This window comes from Sycon ciliatum, chromosome 2 (genome assembly GCF_964019385.1).
Source record: "Sycon ciliatum chromosome 2, ocSycCili1.1, whole genome shotgun sequence".
Classification (NCBI taxonomy): domain Eukaryota; kingdom Metazoa; phylum Porifera; class Calcarea; order Leucosolenida; family Sycettidae; genus Sycon; species Sycon ciliatum.
The window spans coordinates 27,998,914-28,023,438 of NC_088644.1; the positions used below are offsets into that span (position 1 = coordinate 27,998,914).

General features: G+C 47.0%; 3 protein-coding genes, 1 long non-coding RNA gene and 1 other non-coding gene across 5 annotated transcripts in view; 3 read left to right on the forward strand and 2 right to left on the reverse strand.

Moving 5' to 3' along the window:
- The window catches only part of LOC135809507 (uncharacterized), a 50,521-nt gene extending 43,467 nt beyond the window's left edge, over positions 1–7,054 (forward strand). The window contains exons 52-57 of the mRNA XM_065322868.1: positions 1,079–1,218; positions 1,817–1,971; positions 2,122–2,382; positions 3,171–3,234; positions 4,220–4,439; positions 5,468–7,054. Of these exons, the coding sequence (XP_065178940.1) occupies positions 1,079–1,218; positions 1,817–1,971; positions 2,122–2,382; positions 3,171–3,234; positions 4,220–4,439; positions 5,468–5,943 (1,316 nt within the window). The 3' untranslated portion in view covers positions 5,944–7,054. The remainder of the gene's footprint in view (positions 1–1,078; positions 1,219–1,816; positions 1,972–2,121; positions 2,383–3,170; positions 3,235–4,219; positions 4,440–5,467) is intronic.
- Positions 7,055–8,317: 1,263 nt separating this feature from the next.
- On the reverse strand, positions 8,318–11,339 carry LOC135809508 (uncharacterized). Its single transcript, XR_010552206.1, has 3 exons — positions 11,137–11,339; positions 9,732–9,844; positions 8,318–9,215 (listed from the first exon to the last, which is right to left on the reverse strand). It is a non-coding gene; the product is annotated as an uncharacterized LOC135809508 (long non-coding RNA).
- A 184-nt stretch (positions 11,340–11,523) lies between these two features.
- Positions 11,524–11,596, forward strand: Trnam-cau (transfer RNA methionine (anticodon CAU)). Its single transcript has one exon. It is a non-coding gene; the product is annotated as a tRNA-Met (tRNA).
- A 637-nt stretch (positions 11,597–12,233) lies between these two features.
- On the reverse strand, positions 12,234–13,933 carry LOC135809509 (phosphomannomutase 2-like). Its single transcript, XM_065322869.1, has one exon. The coding sequence runs from the start codon at positions 13,412–13,414 to the stop codon at positions 12,674–12,676; it is 741 nt and encodes a 246-aa protein (XP_065178941.1). The 5' UTR covers positions 13,415–13,933; the 3' UTR covers positions 12,234–12,673.
- Positions 13,934–18,066: 4,133 nt separating this feature from the next.
- Positions 18,067–23,999, forward strand: LOC135809510 (uncharacterized). Its single transcript, XM_065322870.1, has 7 exons — positions 18,067–18,331; positions 18,434–18,550; positions 19,552–19,710; positions 20,414–20,560; positions 22,441–22,599; positions 23,290–23,415; positions 23,689–23,999. The coding sequence occupies exons 1-7, from the start codon at positions 18,269–18,271 to the stop codon at positions 23,722–23,724; spliced, it is 807 nt and encodes a 268-aa protein (XP_065178942.1). The 5' UTR covers positions 18,067–18,268; the 3' UTR covers positions 23,725–23,999.
- Positions 24,000–24,525: the final 526 nt, after the last annotated feature.

Below are 24,525 nucleotides of genomic sequence, written 5' to 3' on the forward strand. Positions count from 1 at the left end.
ATAGAGATATCATTACAGCTGACGGTACATACAATGTCATGTAGTGGCGAAGTAAACTAATAGCAATACGAGTATACATGATAATAACTACCGCCACGAACCACGTAGTACAGTGGTAGTCCTTGTACTAGTACTTGTAATACCCATGGAACGGATACGCCAGTTGTGGATGTGGCTTTGTTCAAAGTCATGGTGGTGACTTACTTCAAGTTACTTGTAGTTGTAAAGTTGTTTTTTTCTCACAGTTACGAAAAAATTCTGAATCCGGATTGACCAAAAAGAAACAAAGAAAAATGATGGCACCTATGTACAGGGGATGGCCCACGCCTGGTATAAAGTAAACGTAAAAGAGAAAAAAAGAAAAAGAAGAAGGAAAAGAAAAGATAAGAAAGAAAGAGAGGTAAGCAACTCCATGTACATCAACCGTACTTGTGTCATACGCTTACAATGAACACTCAGCAGCCGCCAGAACAGCCGAGTGAACAGGAAGTGGCACTGAAGAGCACCGGTAGCCGCGCAGACTAGCAACCATGGCTCTCACTAGGCTGAAGGACAGTTTGGTCCGGACGAAAGCCATGGTGACGGAAAAATGCTCGTTGCGCTTGTCGCTCAGTTTGCTGGCAATCCTGGCAAACAGCGCAGATGAGGCCTTTCCCTGTCCACCAGTGGTGGAGAAGACAATGGGCACAAAGAAGGAGTGCTCTACCTCCAGAACTCGCCGCTCATATTTCCTCCGCTTCTCCTGCTCATGCTTTCTATAGACAGACGGGAGTGTAAGGTTTCGATTTGAGGGGACAAAAGGGTTGAACACCCGAACATCAAACATTGTCCTCTCAAACCTACTCCCATACAACCCCCGCGCTGCCACATCCAGCCTAGCATGGTCTTCGATGTTGGTCGACCGAAGAGGGAACATTTCACGTTGTAGTTGTAAAGTGCAGGAAGCTGGTGTATTCAACAATCATCCATTAGTATGTGTTGCTCTTTTGTCATCCTCTTGTTCACTGCCTTTCTTCTGCATCTTCACAACTGATCTCCTTGTGCTTACTGTATGCTGCGGACCGTCTTTTCCCCACAGATATTGGTTTGGAGTTCTTGTTGGGCTGGAGCATACCGGAGGGTGGTGAGTTACCAGACACTGCTGGCTATCAAGTATTGCTGAACGGACAGCGGTTTGACAATGTCCTGCCGCTGAGCGCCAGAGTGGCCTCCATCCAGGTTAGTGTGTGTGTCTACATGTGTGTGCGTGTGTGTGTGTTCGTGCGTGCGTGTGCGTACGTGCGTGCGTATGTGTACGTGCGTGGGTGCAGGTTAATAAGAGGGTCTTCGTGCACATGGGTCTACAACGAATACACGCAATTAATACTCGATATGAAATAGCTCAGTCATTACAAATCATAACACAAATGCTGGCTTTCCATGGCAGCATTGCATTTGATGTGCTGTGACAAACTTTTTTTAATGTTGCGTATGTTTTTTTTGGCTCCTCCTAGGACGCAATCACCTGATCACCCGTTTCTGCATTGTCCTATGAATTACACAACCACGTAAAGTGTTCAAGTGCCGTATTTCCCCGAATATAAGTCGCACCTTTTATACTAGACGTCATGGCCAACAAAGGGACTTACAATCGAGCATGACTTACCATATGTACTGAAATGAATACATGTATTTTGGAATTTGAAATGGCATGACACGGACCTGAAAATGGGGGTGCGACTTACAACCGAGTGCGAGATTCAATCGGGGAAATGCGGTATGTGCGTATCATAATGCAATGCCTCTTTGACTTGCCTGACACGTGTTTATGTTGCAGCTGTCGGATCCCAGTCGGACGTACGACCTGCGTGTAGCGATGGTGGATGCTGAAGGCGCCGTGCTGCGATCATCTGAGGTCTGGCAGCTGACCGCAATGGACTACGTACCGGTGCGCTACTTCTGTATGACACACAGCCACGTCAAGGGTGCAAAGTAAGTCGCTGCTGCCGCCGCTGCTGCTGCCGCCGCTGCTGCTGCCACCACCGCTGCTGCTGCTGCTGCCGCCGCCGCTGCTGCTGCAACAACAACAACCCACAATCCTATTTCCTATTTTGTGTGTGTTTTCCTGTGTTGCACTTGTAGATATCCCGAGCATGGCTGTTGCTCCTATCTGGAAAGTTTCCGGGAGGAGATGAAGACGATGGACGCATCCAATGCCATTCACAGGGGCCTGATGGTGGACGTTGAGAAGATGCGCGAGGATGACTACCGCAAGCCTGTGGCGTCTGCTGTCTCCCTGACTAGTACTCTGGTCTTGGACATTGCCACGGATGCACGCGTGCCGCTGGTTGATCCCGACCTTCCCAAGGACTGCTTGCAAGTCATCCTATTCTGGACAGACTGGTGAGTTACAGAGCGTCGCATGCAGTCCTCGCCGCAAGATGCTTGGATAGACACACTCTGGTTTTGATATGCTCTTGCCGACATGTGCATGTGTGTGTGTGTGTGTGTGTGTGTGTGTGTGTGTGTGTGTGTGTGTGTGTGTGTGTGTGTGTGTGTGTGTGTGTGTGTGTGTGTGTGTGTGTGTGTGTGTGTTGTGTGTGTTGTGCTTGTGTTTGTAAATGTCTGTTCTCGCGATAGCCTTTGGCCAATATTAGACAGAGGAGAAAGTGCGAGAGAAGTTTAAGGGTGTCGAATAGTCGTTAGTTTGAAGGAATAAGGACGTTTAGCAATGCGAAAATTCGAACTTTTGGTGGTGGTGATATTTCGCGAAAATCTATTTCGAAAAAGAAAACTTGTGAGGTTTAGCAATGCGAAATGACTTTTTCTCGAAGCTTTTTGAATCTTAGTTATAGTACCGTACCGTATATACAGCTCAGTCTCAAGCAGGGGGCTGTAAAATTACTACTCCCTGTAGTCAAATGCGTACCGAGAAAAGAGAAAGTTACTTTCGGAAATCACTGCAACTTCGCGACCAAGTTTTCGAAGTTTCGAGCTTTTTTCTGTACTCATTCCCAGACTCGAATTTTCTTTCGATCTTTCGCTTTGCTAAACGTCCTTAATAAAAAGGAAAAAGCAGATGTTTTGAAAGAAGGTTTCAATTCTTTGTTTTTGTTGTTGTTGCTGCTGCTGCTGCTGCTGCTGCTGCTGCTGCTGCTGTTGTTGTTGTTGCTGCTGCTGCTGGTTTTCAGGTGCACGACGGCCCAGCAGACACTGACTCTCTTCCAACAGTATGCCGCAGTGAACGCGAATAATGTAAGTGCACGGTATCTCTGTGTGCAGGTGTGTTTGTGTGCATGCAGGTGTATCTCTGTGTGCATGTGTGTGTGTGTGCATGCAGGTGTATCTCTGTGTGCATGTGAGTGCATCATGTATGTGTGCGTGAAGTACTGCAAGTGCAGTTGTGCTAGTTGAAACCCAAACCAAAGCGCATGTTTGGCACCCCAGACTTGCACTGACCTTGGTGGCCTGGAAGTGGCACGGACTACAAAATTTAATGCTGCTGGATGTACTCATGGACAAACACCATGGTGTAATGCTACAAATATGATGATGTAATGCTACAAATACCATGATGTAATGCTTGGGGATTGGCATGCTTGGTTCAAGGGGCCAGCTTTGCATATAGCAGCGCCAACAGCATGCGACGAGGCAGCGCCTTCCATTAGTCACAGATTGTGAATCTTCTCCGTCTCGTCAGTGATGGAGAGGGCCTGTCCAGCACCCTGCAGATGAACGTCGCACGCAATCACCAGCAGCAAGACTCATATTACTTGCTCGGCAAGATCAGGGTCATTGTTGAGCAAGTAACACAGTCATCCACTGCTGCCTGATCAGTGTACAGGCGACGTGATAGGAACAGCGGAATGGTAGCAGCAGGTGCAACAGCCTTTTCAAGCAAAGCTTTCACGTTGTTCTCCTTTTTCCTATCCGCCTCAGCCATCAACATGAACACCTTGAATGCCTGGCCGTAAAATTAGCATTCATGTAGTGAGCAGTGCAAGTTCTGCTCTTCTTCTTGTGTGACTGACCCACCTTGTCATGACATCATGTTTGCTTTATTCTTGTTATGTCACTCGTGCCCGTACATGTACACACACACACACACACACACACACACACACACACACACACACACACACACACACACACACACACACACACACACACACACACACATACATACATACATACATACATACATACATACATACATACATACATACACACACACATACAGGTGCTAAGGTTCCAGCACTGCTGCGTCGAGTGCACGCACTACTCCGTGGATGACATTCGCACGATGCATCGCGCCGGCGGCTGGCTTGACGACACGGATGTTGACAATGGGCGGGCGGGCAGCAAGGCTGTGTGTGGCTGTCATGTGCTCAGAGCCGGCCGCCTTCTACCCTCGCAGGTCTTCAAAGTCGTTGGAGTGCCCACAATAGCCATTGTCTACAGTAAGGGTCACGGTCTTTAAATCTATGCAATGCTTGTACTTATGCGGGGCCGAGGAGAGGGGGGGGGGGGGGGGAGTATATGTATCAGTGGGTGTTCAGGGTGTTCAGTTGAATTCCAGGGAGTCATTCTCATAGCCTCCATGCCGCCGTTATTGCTCTCATAATTATACTGAAGCTCGGCAATGGAAAGTAGAAACAGACCTTTGAGTGAAATTCCTCAACATGTTTCTTTTGCCTCATTGCTGTTGAGTGGTTTGTCTTGCAGGTGTATTTACATTGTACACTCGAACGTCTCTTATCCGGGCACCTTGGGACCGGGCACTGCCCGTGTCTCAGATTTGCCCGTATCTCAGGATAACTCATCTATCACGTACCATATCAGTTTTGATGAAGTGATGACACTGTGTGGATTACACAAGTTGGCAGCGACAAGTATGCAATTGTGCATAGGAAAGAAGAAAAAAAGGTTCAAAATCCCCAAATTCGAAGCATTTTGCAATAGTAACTCAAGCTGAAGGTGCCCGGTAGAGAGACGTGCCCGTATCTGAGGCGTCCGGATAAGAGACGTTTGAGTGCAGTATATTATATAAAGTAAAGAGGCTCCGAACCTGGGTTTCCCAATACAGCTCAAATGGTCGCAAGACCGGGACTCTGCCAACCGGGTTATGGTTGTAGTCAGGAGCACTATGTGTCCTCGCCTTGTAACATGCTGTCAAAATCGAAAAACATGTTAGTAGTACAGTACTAGTACGAATATCTATTGCAGTACATGTACAATAGTTCTCCGTGCCTCACTGCTAAGCATGATGCTGATGACATCTTCTGATAAGAAGTCAGTAGTGTCCTGTGCTCTTCCACATGTGCCTCAAGTCCTGTAGGTTCTGTTGTCTCATTGAATAGCAGGACTGTACACTTTGGAAAGTCTTTAGCCCCCCCCCCCCCCCCCCCCTACACTTGGTTGTATGTACTGAAATCACGGTGACACGTTGTCATTTTCCATTTTTTTTGTCATTGATTGTCATTCACAGAGGAAACTATAATCTGGCAGGGACGTAATTGTGCCAATACACCGGAAGAGTTTGGTGCCATGATGCGCCACACCATTGGCAGTATCCGTGGCGACACGCCGTGTCCCGTCGACTCCTGCATGCACTGTCGGCCGTGCGAGGAGATGCTGCCGAAGGCACTGCAGACGGAGCTGACCGGGCTGCGCGGCATCAGTCAGCGCAGCGTTGCCCGGCCCACCATCAGGCGACCGCACCGCGACGACGCGTCTCCAGTGCCATCGCCAGCACCATCGCCAGCACCATCGCCAGCACCATCGCCGTTGTCGGCATCGCCGGCAGCACCGTCATCGCCGGCAGCACCATCATCTCCAGCACCTATGTCACCAGTAGCAACAGGCCGTGACAGTAACAATAGCCTATCCACAACCAGTCCATCCAGGAATAGTGATTTCCCAGTACAAGGATCAGTCAGAAGACTCCGAGCGAGCTTCCGCTGAATGTAAGATTTCACTGTCTGTTTTGAGCTTCAGCATATACATTGTCAATGGGAGTCACACAGAGCCTATGCCACCCAGTGACTCATCGGATCATTTTTGCTGTGACAGAATGTGCGTTCTCACCACATCACCTTCTACCTTACGCAGTACCCCATGTGCATGCTCTGGTGGCGTACTCTGCATCCCAGGACACGCATGCGCAATCAAGATTGTTCAGCGCAGCACCACCTATGAGGTCTTTCTTGTCGGATCTGCACATCTACACATCCTGGTCCAAATACACTGAGTTCAAGTTTAACTTTTAAAGCGTCCGCATAGTTTTTTCATTGTTCCTGTATTCGATTCATATCAAGCCGTTTGCATTGTCACCGATAGCTTGGCTAGAGCCACTCTGTTCGCTACCATAATATCGGTCTGCAAGCATGGTAATTCTGTTTAGAATGCTCCACGTTCTTCTGGGGAAAACTGCATTTTAAATTTACGAGTAGGTCATGTTTAATTTATTGTATTCCTGACTAACGATCTACATCTCGATTTCATAATACTTTATCAATTGTCCACGCTAGCCGGATGGAGATTTGGTCACTGCATGTTCTTTGTGCGTGTCCTCGACTGTCTAAACTCAACATACGCCGTCAATCCGGAGCTTTATTGTGATTGCATGACAGAATTATTATCAATTTTTTCAAATTTTTGATAGGGCAATCCCCACAGGAAGTGTGCACCTCTGAGCATTGGGAAGATGGCCGGCCTGTATGCATAAATTCGTAATTATGGATTGGCTAATCTATGTTGAACATCCACCCGTAAAAAAAACTTTTCCCTCTCGCTTTAAAATTTCTTAGAATTGATTCCCAGTTGCGGGCATGCCGTCCGTGTGTCCTCTATGCCAGTTCTCGGCGACTATTTCTTCTCAATCTGATTTTAAATTCTTTCTCACTCACCGCTTTCCCATGCAAGTTTTTACTTCACGCACATTGCCCGTTGCTTATCAAAAATAGAACTGTGAATTTGGCCGCTTCCATCACACTCTACAACCAGCACTGGTTTTCTGCCTGCAATTTAAGTTAAAAAACATTTAGCCGTGGCTTCTTTGCCGCTCCCATCACTGTTACTACATGTACATGTTGTATTGTGTACTGGTCTGGGAGTACTCCCTGGTGTGTGTGTGTGTGTGTTCTCTCGAGCTCTCTCTCTCCTACTCTCCCCTGTCTCAGGGGCGACGTGGCCAAGCATTTAGCAGCTGTGTGTGTGTGTGTTCTCTCGAGCTCTCTCTTCTACTCTCCCCTTTCTCAGGGGCGACGTGGCCAAGCATTTAGCAGCTGTACATACACCAGGCCAGGTGTGTGTGTGTGTGTGTGTGTGTGTGTGTGTGTGTGTGCGCGTGTATGTGTGTGCGCGCGCGCGTGTGTGTGTGTGTGTTGTCTCCAGAGGACTAGTAGAGGAGCCCTTGACACTCGTTCACGTAACCCTGCATCTTAGTGCTCTCTTCAACCACTGAAGTCAGGTCCCGTCAACATACATGTACGGTCAGGTTGTCCCCGTTCCACCCACACCCTCAATAAGAGAGAATAAGCTCGCAGGGAGCTCAATTACTCTTGATGAAGTGCACCAGGGTGTCCTATAGTATTTAGAAAATAAACCGGCATTTTATGACTCCCTGGTCTGCGCCAGTACTGAAATTGAACGCCATTTCAGCCTTAAACCAGGGAGTCGTAAAATACGACTCCCTGCCTTCAACCAATGAAATGGGGATTTGAGATTCACATCTCCACCAGGGAGTCGTCAAATGCACTCTACTGTAAAAAAAAAAGAAAGAAAGAAAGAAAAGAGTAAAGCTCATACGTCCGCATTGCATGCAGGCTTTGCAGCCCACAGTACAATTGTGTTGCGAAACACAACCAGCTCAGGAAGTTTTGCTTGACTTAGGCTTGTGCTTTGTGATAGCAATACGCCAGGCTATTGTGTATCTAGAGCTGGCAGTAGTATGTGTCGGGCGGGTTCTGGAACAGGCACATGCCCCAGCCCGAAAAAAATGGAGTATTATTGATAGTACACCATTTTTGGGGTAAAAAACCGGGTGCCCTTTTTTGAATAAAAATGATTTTCGGGTGTTGGAACTTGGAGGTGTTGAAGGGGGTATATGATTGTACCCCAATGGTTGTACCTGATCATTGCCCAGGATGGGATTTGACACAATACTACCAAGGGGGTTATGAACTACTGCTGGCCTTTTCTACAAGGGGGGGGGGGGGGGGATGTTCATAGAATCATAGTAAGAAGTTTGTCGCCATGCACTCCCCCATGCGATCTAGAAGTATGTACATGTATAGCATACTGCATACGTCAGCTCACACGAACACTACAAATGACCTTCACATCTAGCAAGGCACAAACATACGTGTACTTGCACTTGCAGTTCCTATGAAAATCCGTTGTACAAAAAAAAACGTTGAACAACGCTTTGTGGATAAAAACTAAAAACGAATTATGTCGGAATACAATAGTGTTTTGCATCAGTGTAGTGACATCATGATGAAAATAATATCTCTTTCATGCTTAGATATAGCCAGATTGCTATGCTGCAAATCTGCCAACATCTGATAGCATTCGTATGCGAGAACAATGATCACAATCGTATGAGAACAAAAGCACGAAGCCATACTGGTGGCGCGAGTCTGGGTTGCAGAAGTAATGAGTACGAGTCGAGCTTCGCCAGCAGCAAGGCCTAGCCTGACGAATTGTTGGCATGTGGTAGGGTAGAGCCGATGCCCTGCTAGCGGAGGCAATGTTGCCGCCACTACCGGCTGCCTAGAAAGGCACGGTGCAGCATTGACAATGAACAGAGCCCAGTTCGACAGTCGGTCACATACACACACACACTAGTTATACCACTCAGCCTAGGCCAGAACTACGGGTAAAGATGCCATACAGGGATTGGTAAATCTGCGGAGACAGGAGAGCACCACTAAAGAAACCACGCAGGTCTTCACTCTTCACCACACCAAATGGCAATTACACATCAAATGTACGTACATACAAGTACACCCAATGCTGTAGACAGCAAGTTACATACGAGTACATGTATGAGAATAACTGACCCACCGCAGGGGGCCAAGAACACAACAACATACATGCGGACGTAGCTCAGTCCGTCTTGGTCGATTGATCTTCGCGAAACGCGAGGATCACGTAGATGGCGATGAGCACGTGGATGATGACAACGGACGCAATGGCACCACCAATGGCACCATCAGCCCATCCAAACAGACCTGTGCGATGAGACCACAACAACATACAAAGCAGCAGCAACACAGCACAGTATAAATATAGTGCTGACAAGCAGATTTATACTGAACACAGTCAAAACCATGGCAATGCTTGAATTTATTTTCGTGTGGCACTTTTTCGTGCCAAGAAAAACACCCAGGCAGTCAGCAACAAGAGAGTAACGTATACATACGTAGGTAAGATACCGGTACTCAAGTACTAGATCTCTCTCTCTCTCTCTCTCTCTCTCTCTCTCTCTCTCTCTCTCTCTCTCTCTCTCTCTCTCTCTCTCTCTCCCCCTATCTCTCTCTCTCTCTCTCTCTCTCTCTCTCTCTCTCTCTCTTCCACCTACTTCGAAGTACTTGTACTCCGAAGTTGTCACGAAAGGAAAGGATGGGAAATTCCAAAGGCAAGTGTCAATCATCACCGTGCGTGAAAGAGTGAGTGGATGAGTGAGTGTGTGGATAAGGAAGTAAATCAGAATTAATTTTGCTGCACAAACACAAGACCACGCTCACCTTCTAACAGTACATGTTTGAATGCAAAGTACCCGCTAATCGGTAGGAAGATCATGGCAAAGGAGAATATCAGCAGAGTACGCAACGCTCCTCGCTCACGCGATGTCCATTGTCTGCACACACACACACACACACACACACACACACACACACACACACACACACACACACACACACACACACACACACACACACACACACACACACGGCAACCAACACAGAAGATCAGGCACACGCTGGGGACACACCAGCAATACTTGATAGTTGATACTTGTGGCACTGCAAAGACTGTGCTCGTATCAGAATGTATGTATAAGGATGTGTGTGCGTGTGCATGTGTTTGTGTGTACATACGTACGTACATGTGTGTGTGTGTGTGTGTGCGCACGCGCGTGTGTGTATGCACCGGCTGTAAAACATACATTGGCTGCTGGTGACTTGCACAACTGGACAGTACAGGCAAGTGTACACAGTAGATCTTTATCGGTATGCACTAGCCAGCTTGTCTCCCACTAGTAAATTATACAATCATGTACACTCAAACGTCTCTTATCCGGATGCCTCACATACGGGCACGTCTTTCTACCAGGCACCTTCAGCTTGAGTTCCTATGGCAAAATTGCCTCTATTTTGAGTTTTACGAACTTTTCTCATATGCACACGTGCATACTTGGCACTGCCAACCTGTGTAATCCACACATTATCCTCAGCGGAATATTTTCTATCCTGAACATGTGCGATACGTGCCAGATGAACTTCATGAAAATCTAGCATGACACATGATAGATAAGCTGTCTGGAGATACGGGCAAATCTGAGATACGGGCAGTGCCCGGTCCCAAGGCGCGATATAGATAAAGAGACGTTCGAGTGTACATGTAGTGTACCGTGTGCCGGTACTATTATTATGCCTATGGTGTGGATTACCAGGAATGAGCCAAATCAAATCCTGATACCACTCAAGACACTGACTACGCTTCCAAATGATCGCTTCCTCCACAGGTCTCTGTAAATATTTCTATGCTATAAATACGTGTTTAAAATGTGTAATAGAAAAATAACCTTTCAAATGTAGAACGAGTGCTGGTGCTTGGTGGTGCTACTACATGTACTACCAAGAGTGCATAAACATGTTTATGCACTCTTGGTAGTACCGGTATGTCAGGGCCTACAATGCAGATGGAAAATGTTCTTGAAATTAGACATGAAACAGGGAGATTTGAAAATCATGTGCATGAAACCGCCACAATAAATTATGAGGAATCAACGTGACGCACAGGATACCAATAGTTATCGGACAACGATACCTTGCGCAAGCCCCGATTCAAAAGCTGTAAACTTCTGCAGACAGTGGTAGATTTATGCACTGACACTTGAAAGCAAAAAGATGAATACTAGTTACTCACTTTACGAATTGGGCTGGCCTTTCGGGCTCCTTCGTCGCCGCTGCTGTTAGGCGAGGGGAAGAAAACTTTTCCATGGTGAGTGAATGGAATCTGAGGCCTGATATTTCCCGATTATAAACTTTCCAAGCAACAGAAGCAATTACAGCAAAGTAAGTTTTAGTTGAAAATGAAATGAGACGATTGTGTATGATCAAGAGTAGATAAATGATACGTGGACGTGGATGGATGAGTGCGAAATGAACCAACGCAACGTGCAACGTAAAGTACAAGTCGTCATGATCATGTCACATGTGACCATGCATGGTGTCATGCTGGTTTTATTTGGGCAGCTGGCGCATGACGCGCAGCAGGATTCTAGTACTGTTACATTCCGGTATGCTTTCAGGTGCCTCCTTAGCGCAGTAGGCAGCGCGTCAGTCTCATAATCTGAAGGTCGTGAGTTCGATCCTCACAGGGGGCACATTCTTTTTTTCTCTTCCACGCATGCTTTTATGTGAATTTTCGTTTTGAGCGATACGGTATGCTAACGGTATACCGTAGCTAAAACTAAAAGTAAAACATCAGGTCTACAAGGCCATGCTATACATAGTCTACAGTGCAGAGTCTGGTCCGACCTGAACTAACGTTTTCGTTTCGTGAAAAATATCGATAATGCCGGATCATGGGATGGCCCCTATCAGGGAGTAGTGCGTATTGTGCTACTCCCTGGCCCCTATTATAAAGGGGGCGTTCTTTTTTTATCGGGGAAAGTAGTTAGAAACTACTTTTTTTTCTTTAGAGGTACGCTATTTCTGTGCATGTGTGATTATGAGAGCTGGTTTCCACAATATATCGTACATTGTACTGCAAATATTGCAAACACAAATTTTACATTGATGTTCTATCGAAATGGGTAGATCAGGATCCGCGAACTACCATCTAACAGTTGCTCAGTCGCACAGACGTGACCGAGCGTGCACAGTTGGATAGAGCGACACCAAGAGTATAATTATACCCCCCGGTTATATACTCTTGGCGACACCAAGACAACTTCTTGGAGAGCCTCACATTACAACCAGGACTGAGGTGAAGTCCGGTGAAGCCAATCAGCAGCGGTGTTCCGTTAAAAAGACTTAAGAGTGTTAATGCTATGAAGAGTGTTCACACTGTTAACGAATAAAAACCTGAATACTAACGAAAAGAATGATCACTACTACTACTAGACTGTCGAAGCGACACAAAAGAGGACACTAAACGACCAAACACCAAACTATATACAGACCACCATACACACGGAATTCGGAATGGAGAGCTAGGTTGGCAGTCCGAATACACCAAGATGGACACATCGTAAAATATAACTGCAAACAAGACAACAACGGGATGGACCGGCAACAAAATCTAATCAGCCATATACAGGTAGCGTTCAGTACCATGTACTGTTGTTGTCGATCAGCAGTCAAAAGACAAAGAGCTTTTCTTTTTTTAACTACTGTCCTACACAGCTATATCGTAGCAAAGTACAAACATTATTAAAATCACACCCATACGTCTTTGTTCAGGCACTGAAGAAGAGGCCCTCCAGCAGCTCGCGTGTCTCATTCGGGTTCGTCACCTTGTGGCCGATCGTGCGCGAATCCTCGTAGATCTCATAGTCATTGCCACCGGGATACGCCTTGTCGCCGAAGAAGTGAATGGTTTTGTAACCGTCCTTCTCCACGAACTGCAGGCAGTATGTCTTGTCCCAACCCGTCGGGAACACGTCAAAGCTAATCTGGCCACCGATCGAGTACTTCAGGCCAAAGTCGGGAAATTCTCTCTCGAGAGCCGCAACGAAATTTTCTCGGATCTTGTGCTCCTGATCATAGGCAAAGAATTCCATACGCTCCTCCTGGGAGCAATCTCTACCCACTGGGCATACGTTGATCAAGCCACTGCGGAACTCTATGAATGTACCTCGTTTTTTGGGCAGCTGGATATCGGCCATGTATTTCAAACAGAAATTGATGAATTTCTGCAGCTTGTCGTCGCCGAAGTCCTTGATGCTGGTCGTGGCCAGGTGTTTACCATCCTTGTACGCCACTAGGCCATTCTCTGCGAACACGTAGTCATACAGATCCAGCACATCACCGTCCATCTGCTCCGAAATCTTCGCCAGATTGGATCCTCCGACGACACCAATTTTACACTTCGTCCTCAGCTCAGCCATGAATTTCTTCATTTCAGGCGTGATGACGAGACGAGAGGCCGTGAGGGTGCCATCTACGTCGAACAAGCACAGGGTCTCCGGGTTGGCCATTTCCAAATACTAGGGCGATAGACAATAGAGAGGAGAGAAAACAAACTGGGCTTTACGCCTGGACTGATGCGATTCTGGACTTTTTCGGATTCACTGAACCGCTGTTCTATCTACAACAACTCTGCTGGTACGCGTCACTGCACTGGTCACCACTCACCACTAGGCCAGGTGACGACAAAGCCCTGCAAATAAAAGTGGAATGCACTACTTGTAGCTGCCAGATCTCCCCAATGAAAAACACTTCCACTACCTATGTCCTTCCAAGGCGTCCGTACCACTGCATGTACTGACGGTGGCTGCTGCGACTGCACGAGTAGAGTGAGAGGAAGTGGAGGAGGAAAGCACTTGAAGTCTTTAGAGAGCAGGAGACAAACGGTTTATTATGAAAGACTGCAGGTTTACGCAATTGCTGCGATTATAAAATGCCTGCCCAATATGAACATCCCCGTTCACGTGTTGCGACCTGGCCGCTTGAGCCTAGTTGGAATGACTCAGACAGAGAGATGAATGACAAGCAGCGTGGAATATCTGCATTGTAGTAGTCTCGTGGCTTTGACGGATGACCTGCCTGTTCTCATGCAAAGAAAAGATTACAAAGGTGAGCTCGTGTGCACTTTGACAGGATTCTCCACACCAGCCATTCGCCCCAGAATCGGCGAAGTCACCTACAGTACTTGTAGTGTCTACATTGTGGCTGGTCCCATCCACAAACCAGGCAAAGGGCCAAACCTGCAGGCTGCACCCCAGTATGAAGACTAAAGACTAAAGTAAAGTGACGTTTCTGTCTCATACTAGCATCACCTGTGCATTGTGCTTTGTACATGACATTTGTAGTATTACTATTACTTAGCAGCTACGTCATTGAGCCAGACCGTTTCTTTCAGGCATTGACATACTCCCTTGTTTGAGGCAAGGCTACATAATGTGACAGCATGTCCCATGCATGCTGGAGCCAGAAGTGAACACCATGAACACAGGCGATCTCGACTTTTGTCTTTGTCTGCGATCTGCAGCCGCTACCACAAGCACTACAAAAAAATTGTCAACGGGGCATGAATATCGAATGCATGCAGTGTCCGTAAAAATTAGAAAGCCCAGTTCAATAGTAGGTTAAAGAATTTAGACAAATAATTGCACTGCACATCTACATGTACATGCCATGTATACAGTAAAACATGTCAAGGCGACCACTGGCACCGGGATAAGGCGACCACCTGTCCCAGGGGACCACTACAACCAGGACCAAGGGATGCTACCTCCAGTCAAATGACCCTGGATAAGAAGACCACCAGGCCCTGTACATGTACAATGTATACAGCGACCAGGTTTCGAAGGTCCCTTGAGCGGTCGCCTTAGACAGGTTTCACTGTATTGTACAAGTGAGGTAGAGACTGAAGCCTGCAACAGTGGGTGTGCCTGTGTGCATAATGACCTGGTCTCGAGTAGGAGCTGAGGGAGTGGTGGTTGGATACGCGAGGAGCTTCATGTATGTCGGCATCCATTTTCATATTGTGTGCTCGCTTGCTCAATGCGAGAGCAACGAGACACTCTGAAGAAACTTCAAGAAAGCCTTACCACTCTACTTTCATTCGCTTGCGCAATTGCGGGGCCTACACCTGTCATAAAGGGTAATGGAAAGGCGAAAAAGTCAACTCCCAATAACCGTACTCAGTTCTAACAGAATTTCAAGCTGGCGCCATTTGCATGAAGCAGAATGCTTACACATGCGCATGTGCATTTTCTGATATCGCAGGATCCACATGTGTCCGCACATCACCTGTGCCGGCTCGAAGGTGTTTGCCAGTACAGGACAAGCCATATTATATAATATGATCACGTCACAAGAAGTGCATGGGGACCGTCTGAAACTACACGCATCTGTCGAACATCGCATCGTAAACCAGTTGATATCAGTTTCCAGCCGTTAGGAAAGCTATCCATTGGAGAGCTGCACACTCACGGTCGGTAAAGGAGGCCATGGGTTACCATCAGGGAGTAGTAAAATACCGGCATTTTACTACTCCCTGGTTACCATGGTCAGCATACTGTATGATGTATTCCCCCAAGTAATAGAAAGGTTCTGCATAACGTAATTACGTTGGTACTTCAGTAAAAACACATAGTCGATCTACGGAAAGTCTTACGTTCACTGCATACGGGTCTGTGTTCCGCCATACGGACTTTTCAAATCGCGTAGCTGCCCTTGGCCACTCGGAACGCGGCAGTGTACGACCGGTTCGACCTGGGGAGAGAGTCATAAATGTGTGCCCCAATCCACTTACGGACCAGCTACGTTATCAGAGCCCTATCTATGTACTCTACATAGCCAGCCTTCCGTAAGTGGAGTGCAAACTCGTGAGTGCACGGGTTTTTCCCGCCCACTAACGTAAAGTTGCTCAACTTCTCTCAACTTTACGTAGTGCGTAACCTCTCTAATAAGTAGTTGATTATCTTACACTAAACTGAAACCAACCCAGTGTGACTTGCAATCGTGTGTGACTTACTGTACTACTCAAGCGAGGACCAAGATTGAAACGATGATTTGTTTATTTACTTCAACTTCCCAGGCCAGAGAACTGAATGCATGTACATGTACATGTAGGCGCGACTTCCAATTGGAGAAAGACAGTAGTCTCTCCTGATGTAAGTATCGGCCACTACAGAACTCCTTCAAATGTTTCCGCAATGACCTTGGCATAGTGCGGGCGATGCTCATCTGCTTTCCCTCGTTGCCTTTGCCGAAGTCAGATAGTCAGGGTGAACCAGATAGTGTGTGTGTGTGTGTTTACTGGCGCTTGTCTCTTGATCTATTTCAATCATAATCAGATTCGCTATCATTGCTATAAAGGGAAAATTTGCAGATTTGCGTGCTTTTCTTGCAACGGGCGTATACATGGTACGTGGTACATGGTGTTTACTGCATGGTGAGTGTTGAACGGGTCAAGTGTGCCTGCAATCCCGCACCTTGACGACGAGACTTGGGAACTGATGCCATGGCCAGACCAACCATTACCCCTCGTGATCATGGTGATGCCGCACGCTTAGCCAGAGTGGAAAGTATGCAGTTGCCCCGCAGCACCCGTTCAGCATGATGGCCCAGGACAAGATCATTTCGCGGAAATATCACTGGGATTCACTGTGGATCGACACGAGTTTGGAAGAACCCTGGGACACGTGTGTGAAAACCGGTGTTGAGAATCTGACCGTGCGATTTTTGTGAAATGTGTGGTAAGTGGATAATATACAAGTTTTTCAGGAGCGAAATATCGGGTTTCTACAAACTTTTTTCTAACTATGAATTCTTATGATTACCAGGGAGTCGTCAAAATAATATATTTGACGACTCCCTGATGAATACTAGTAGGAGGAGTTCATGACTGTGTACCCGCCATATCGTACACAAAAGGCTATGGTATGGCCGGACCATGTACCAGGGAGTAGAGGCGTAAAATAATGCAGTAGTCACTGGCTGAGTTGGACCATCAAAAAGTGAAAAACTGCCTACCCAGGTTCTGATTCCGGATGTCAGGATCTGGAATCCTTCTGCAAAAAGAATTACCAGTCACGTGCGCGTGCGTCGCTAGCACACGTTTTTCATCCAGATGTAGATCTACATGACTGTGTACATGCGCCATGTGCACATGATGTGGCCGGTTTGGGGTTCAGCCACAAAAGCAAACATTATTACAGATTAGACTCAATACGTATTTCAGTACATGTACGAGTACTTGCTCACTCGCAAGTGCTGGTGTCACTAGTATGTGAGTGTGAGTGAAAAAAGAAAGAAAAAAGTAGTCACTGCAGCTGTACATGTACGTCTGTACCAACACAAACTCAGTGCAGACTGACAGTCTGTACTGCCACATCTAGACTACATTATTGTAGACGTCTAGACTAGGGACCATGTACCATGCCAGGGCAGGGAGTCGTATAATACAGACTGTATTATACGACTCCCTGCCCTGGCATGGTCCCTAGTCTAGACGTCTACAATAATGTAGTCTATCAGTAGATCTACCCTGCATGCTAGAGACCGCGCTTAGCGCTATGCATGCCAAAAAAACGCTATGCATATACTGTAGATCTACACCAAGACGGCAAGAGTACAATCATAGTTTACCGTCTTGAGCAGTTGAGGCACTAAAAACCTGATTTTACTACATCAAATACTCAGTAAACCGAAACAATGCAGTTTGCATCAGGGAGTCGTATACGACTCCCTGGTTTGCATTCATGTACAGTGTACTACTAGTAAGTAGTATGTAGGCTAGGGTACCGGTATACCTGGTAATGGTATACCGGGTCGGGAATGCTGACGGAGTCCCGCTCACAGTGATCAGTGTGACTGCCACTAGTACGCACTAGTCTGCCAGTGGACAGTCCACTTCGAATGTTCGCGACCACATGTGCACAGCCTACACGCGCAGTGTCCGTATGCAGCTTCAGAAAAGTGCCAAACCTGGCATGGAGAGCATGAACACACAGCGAAACTGCGTCACCGCTGCTCCTGCAGCTCGCGCCCGACGGCTGAGTTTGGTCCACCGCGCACAACCTGTTGGAGCCGCAGCGAAATCCTAGATCCTGCTGATGATCTGCGCGCGCTATGCATTTGCCAGGCGAGCTGCTGGTCAGACATGCTCAGGCGCTAGGCGTGATGCACTTCATGGCGTGTCTGTTGATGGCAGTGTAGCGCATTGCGCTGACTGGTCTACCTGTTGCTGCCAGTACCACTGCTAATGTGTGTGCTGCTAGCCCTCGACCTGCCTCTCTAGACTCTACTCTGGACACGCGCCTTTTCAGTCAAAGGACGCTGTTTTCTTGTTAGCGAGCATCCGGTAAAGGAGAAGAAAAAGTATGTCGGACCAGACGACCTCACCGAACTTGAAGAGAGATGGCACTATGGTGGCCACTGCACAGGTGTGGATTTGCTTCGGATTTTTGAGACTGGCATCAGGCAAGTGCACTGCACCGGGTTAGCTGACCACCGTCCTGCGCCTGTCTTCCTTCTATTCTTTCCAGGAGGGCAAGGGCTTTCTAGAGGCTACAGGCTTCAAGGATGACGACGCGAAGACTCGCTCGCAAGTCACCAGCCCGCCGAAAATCGTCAGGCAGACGACCATGCAAGCCACGGCCAAGGTTGGTACACCTCCGGTGTCGTGTTCTGAATATTGCGAAAACGATAAAAAAAAACACTCCTTGCCTGTGTGCCCAGGGTCCGCGTACACCAAGTCTGCGAATGCATGCCGTAGTGAATTTATGGCAGAACGTATATGTATGGCTTTACAGCAGTAACCTCGCCACTGGCACTGGCGAACAGGAGATAACACTTGTTAACAGCACAACATTAATGGCGGGCGAGAGAAATGGAAGGTTAGCGCCGCGGTAACAGGTTGCTAGAACCTCTTTTAGTTTGGAATCTGCGAGCGAGCAGCTGCAAGATTCCCTGCCCATTCCCATTCATCTGCACGTATCAGTCGAGTCATTTTTAATTTGTGAATCTCCAACTCATTTGGTGAGAACGTGGGTGGTTGGAGGGTGAAAGCTGGGAGTTGGATTCATGAGGATTTCGGGCTCACCGGTTGCAGAGGCTGAGAGGGGACATCTGGAGTACGACCAATCCACAGTTGTACGGTCCTGTAGAATCTACATGACATCGTGTACACTCATGTTGAACCAAGACCTTGATACCAACATACAATACATGACGCTGTGCACTATTCATGTGCTTTCTCAGTTTCTGTGTTGTTCTGAAGTTCTGAACACACTGAAGTAGTTGGTCTCCATACTGAATACTGTACCCAGTGTCCATAGCAGTACCCTCACTTTCTTGTATTAGCTGCATTACTTTTTGTGTGCCCTGGAATGTCTATGTAGTACACTATAATTTATTATGTTTAGTCTACACTCCATGGCGCACAATACAATTTAGCTGATGAAGTATAAAACCTGCCAGTGCCTCCAATGACTTGGAACCTGAAAACTCCTCTCCGGCTCTACGATGCCGAGTCTGTCCCCCCCTCCCCCCCCCCCCCCCCTCCACGGGAAGCTCAGCTAATAATAGGAATAGCAGTGCATCATTGTTCACTGGTGGTACTGGTGCTCTCATTGTGGCATTGCCGTGCTTCTGGTGGCTGCAGGAAGCAAATGACTTTGTCGGCAGCATTAGTCATGGACGAACCCGTTCAGCTACGCGCCGGAGGAGCGGGGCAGCCAGTGAAAGCGGCGGCAGTGCTGACACCACGCCAGTGAAGAAGCCGGCAATGAAACGTGCCGGAACGATGGCGGCCACCGCAAAGGTAAGCCGCAGGATCTGGTGCAGCAACGCCTGCTGCATGTCGACGACAGGGGGAGCACATGTATCCTGTGCGGCATGGCATGCAAGCTCCACTGTGCCATGCCGGGTGTGGATGCAAGCTCTGTCATGCCGTGCCGTGTTAATGCTTCCAACGTCGATGATCTATGCACACAAGCCTATACATTTTCTTGTCAGCACAATAGAATGGTTCAACTTCTCTTTTCTGCACCGGCCGTAATCAGGCATCTACTGTAATTGGACGTCTTGCAGGCAGGTACTTGCTGCTGATGTTGAAAATTTGCCCCTTCTCATGGAAGTCAGCTCAAGTGTATGTTCGTAAATGATACTGAACTTGGTTTGGCGAGCCAGACCGAATTGAATGATGTGCCGCATCCACTGCGATTAAGATGCGCTTGACAGTTCTGTGATCCGGGCACGTCTCAGTTCCAGGGCGCCCGTAAAAGTAAAGACAGACACTATGGCAGTTTCACTTTCCAGCGTGCTGGTCAATACTCGTACATGTTGTTCCATCCGTCACAGTGAGGGTGAGAGGATGGCACCAATCTTGAATGCATGCTGTGCCTCCCGTCTTCAGTCCTGTCAAATATTCTTCACCACCCCCTGTTAATGTAGAGGAACCGACCACCATGAGGTACGCTGTTCTTAACTCCAACACACACATCATGTTTGTTTTATCATCACAGGAAGGCAAAGAATTCTTAGAGAGACAGGAGAAAGAGAAGGAGAAGGAAAAGGAGGCAGCCGCAGCTGAGCCAGAACCTGAGCCAGAGAAGGAAGCCCAGCCGAATCCATCACTAAAGCGGGACACGACGATGGCTGCAACCGCAAAAGTAAGGTTGCCGATGTCGGACATTCGTTTTACATCCATTATCCGTATTACCCTCTCCGTTTCGTTTCAGGACATTGAGCAATATGCCAATACCTCTCTGAATTACATGGCAGAAATACAACAGTGGATTGAAAGAGTCAAAGTGCCACACGAGGAGACACACTGGTGCATATGTCCGAAAGCCTGTGCAGCTAACCACCTTCCCAATGGCACGATGCACCAGTATTGAAATCATCGGGTGCTTCACTGCCCCACTTAGATTGCTGTATTGAGGTGTGCGTTGTCATTCAAGGCAGTATGTAGTATATAACCTTAAGTAATATGACCGTGACTACCCCCTCTGTCGCAACAACTATACACATACCAGTCTACACTCACATACACACCCACGTACACACCTTGTTTCCACGGACTACGTTGGAAGTCACTCCCAGTAGCAGAATACAGCAGTAAGGAAGTACCCGTACTTTACTCGGTCAACTCTGCCATTGCTTTCTCAATTATTGTGATAATCGGGCCAAAGTTTCCCTTGCGGCGCTCGAATATTCATTTTCATGCAAATACAAAACTTATGGAATGCAATATTTGCCTGAAAGAGCTAGGTACTGGTTAAACAAGGGTATACTACACGTCTACAGATTTTCGGCCCATTTATATTTTCGGCCTGTACTGCTGCTGCCTGTACACACTGTCACTCTGAACCTTGCAAAACACAATTTATTATTATTATTTGATAACCGCAATCAATAAAACTAGCTGAACCGACATTTGTGTACTTTATTCATGCAATGTAAAAACGGTGGAGATGATGTGCAATAAAACGATGAAAATATGAAGAAATGGTGTAGGGAAGAAATATGGATTCAAACAAGTTTCGTACAACACTCATCAGGAATCGTCGTTGTACTAAAGGACACTGAAACAAAAATTGAACTATTATAGAAAATCTAAGTTAGAGAAATAACACTAAGAGCAACAGCAGTGAAATTTACAAGTGTGAATTTTAACAATCAAAGCGAGAAATGAACAAAGGAGAAAGGAAGGAAAGACAACGTGATAACACATAACAGCAGTACATTACACCTAGAACATTAACGGCCAATTACATTGCATGAATAAAGTACACAAATGTCGGTTCAGCTAGTTTTATTGATTGCGGTTATCAAATTATTGTCTCCTCGCCGTGTGTTTAAATTATTATTATTATTATTATTAAATTTTGAATAGGGCAATCCCCACAGGCCTAGGGCCTTCTTACAGGGTACCCTATGTATTTCGACCGCAACAAATGCTCGGCCAAATATGACCAGGTCGAAAATAAAATTATACCGTATTTCCCCGATTGTAAGGCGCACTCGACTATAAGTCGCACCCCCACTCTGAGGTTTGAACCACATTATTTCAATACATGCATATATGTAGGATGTCACTCTCGATTGTAAGTCGCATCCCCTTCTTTGCCCTTGAAGTTTAGTGTAAAAAGGTGCGACTTACAATCGGGGAAATACGGTATGCGCCGAATATTTGTTGACTTACACGGTAACTTTACTCTCGGAAATACGTTTTAACCAGCTCTGGTCCAACCGATATACTATTGATGTAGCAGTCACTATAGGTGTAAGCTGCTATGCCTACGATGATACAGTCAGACCTCGCATAACCGCACACATCCGTTTTTCACAAAAATATCCGGATAGGCGAGGGAACCGGATAATCGAACACACATACTGTATGTAAGCATGGCATATGCTGTACATTTGTAACCAACTATTTTCTTCCGGATGGCGAGGGATCCGGATAAACGAGGACCGGATAAGCGAGGTCTGACTGTAGTGATCAATGCTGAACCTCCTTTTTTGTGCCATTGTTGAAACCCTGCAGGAAGGCCAGGCTTTCCTTGACAGCCAGCCAGCAGCAGCTCCACGTCGCTCCGATGCCAACTCATCTGCAGCTGAGGACAAGGCAGAGCCTGACAAGGCAGACCAGGACTCGGCTGTACCTGACCTGAAGCGTGCCGGCACGATGGTGGCCACGGCAGCGGTGCGTAACCATTGCATGACGGTAGCGTCGCTTACGGGGAATGGCCGTGTAGGGTGGCAATTATTGAGCTCTGAAAGTCCAGTTCCGCTCCAATTTAATGATAGGCTGGATTGTCCAGATACTAGTACTCGATAAGAGCATAACGTTACATGCTCTTTGTGCAACCATGCTTGTGTGTGTCATCCAGTACACTTCACAGCGAAGCAAACCTTCTCAACAACAGTGCTTACTACAATGTGGGTTTTTTTTAATAAAAAATAAATAAATAAACTACAAGCACTTCATTGGTACGGTTTGCTACAAGTAGCTTGGGTACACGAGGGAATGTGTTAGCTCCAGTGTAGAGTCCATGTTCAGAACTATGGATGAAAATCCCGCATGTACGTACCAGTGAATGCATGCACCGTGCAGGCGTGCGCACTCACTCGCACGGAGAGAACAGGAAACCTGGTGTGCTATGTTTACAGAATGATGCCTGTTTTCTGGCACAGTGACACCTGTCTAAGACGACCGCTCAAGGGACCTTCAAAACGTGGTCTTTGTAACCAGGTGGCCTCCTTATCCAGGGTTATTTGACTGAGAATAGCATCCCTTGGTTCTGGTTGTAGTGGTCCTCTTGGACAGGTGGTCGCCGTATCCGAGTGGTCGCCTTGACAGGTTTTACTGTACATGCACTGCTGTGCTTTGCAGGAGGCTAAGACCATTCTTGGAGATGCAGCTCCGGCTGGAGCTACACGCGCCGAGTCGGCCGCACTATCCACAGCACTGGATACTACTACATGTACTACGTCAGAGAAGCGAGAGCACACCGGTGATGTAAGTGTGCTATGTGCTCGCGCGGGCTGCTGCGCAATTGTTGTGCAATGCAAAACCGGCCGCATGCATCGGTGTTGATGCCAACCATGCGGGAAGTATTGTTGTCATTAAATTTGTTGATGGTATTGTAACTATTGGTGTGATTCATTTGTTGATAGTTTGTTCATGAGAACCCGAGAACATTACAACCATGGCATGAGCCTCACATGAACCACTCACTATGATCCCAACAAGTATGTCCTGTCCCCCCTGTCTCCTCCTCGTTGTCTGCAGGATGCTGGCAGTGACGCAAAACGGGTGAAGGAGTGAAGGAGTGAAAACAACGTGGATCGCTTGATTTGCTGAGATACCGAGGCAATGCTATTTGCCTCGAACTGATCAAATGGACATACTATTGTACCAGGAGAATGATCACTGAACTGACTGATTTGTTGAATTTCGTGCCACCCCTGACTAACTGTGATTAGAGTGTATCTGTGTTGTCTCTTCTAATGATTTGTGACCCCTAGGAAACCTATTTCTGGTCGAATTCCCTTTACCAAGCCCTGGTAATGAAGCTTTGGCTGACATCTGTTGGCTTCCGACTTTTCGGTGTTGGTATTGTGTTGTTTCGTGTGTTTGTACGTGTGCGTGGGTGCATGTGCATGTTGCATCTCAATGTGATAGGTACGACATGGTAGTTGCCTGGGGTAATTTCACCTGTTTTGTTTTAATCTCACTGGCGTCACATTATAGCGAAGGCCCAAGTGGGATTACCACATTATACTAGTAGTTTTTGAATTATTGCTTTGGATGACGGCATGGGCCGCGAGACACAGACGATTGAGTATCATCGGAGCGCCTTTCGGGCTCAGGTTGAAGTGATCATGAAGAGCATGTTAGATTGTTGCCAGTTTTGGTCTATTATTATTTTATTTTCCCTTCTGGGGTGGACTACTATAATTATTATGTACTACTGTCTAATGTCATGTTTGAAAAAGCAATAACGATATTTAAAACATTGATTTGTTTGACCGAAATACACTACGTGTGCATATCAGGTAATAATAATCAGGCCGAACCGGGCACGATACGGTGTGTGAATAATATCCTAGGGCCGGCTAGGCCGAG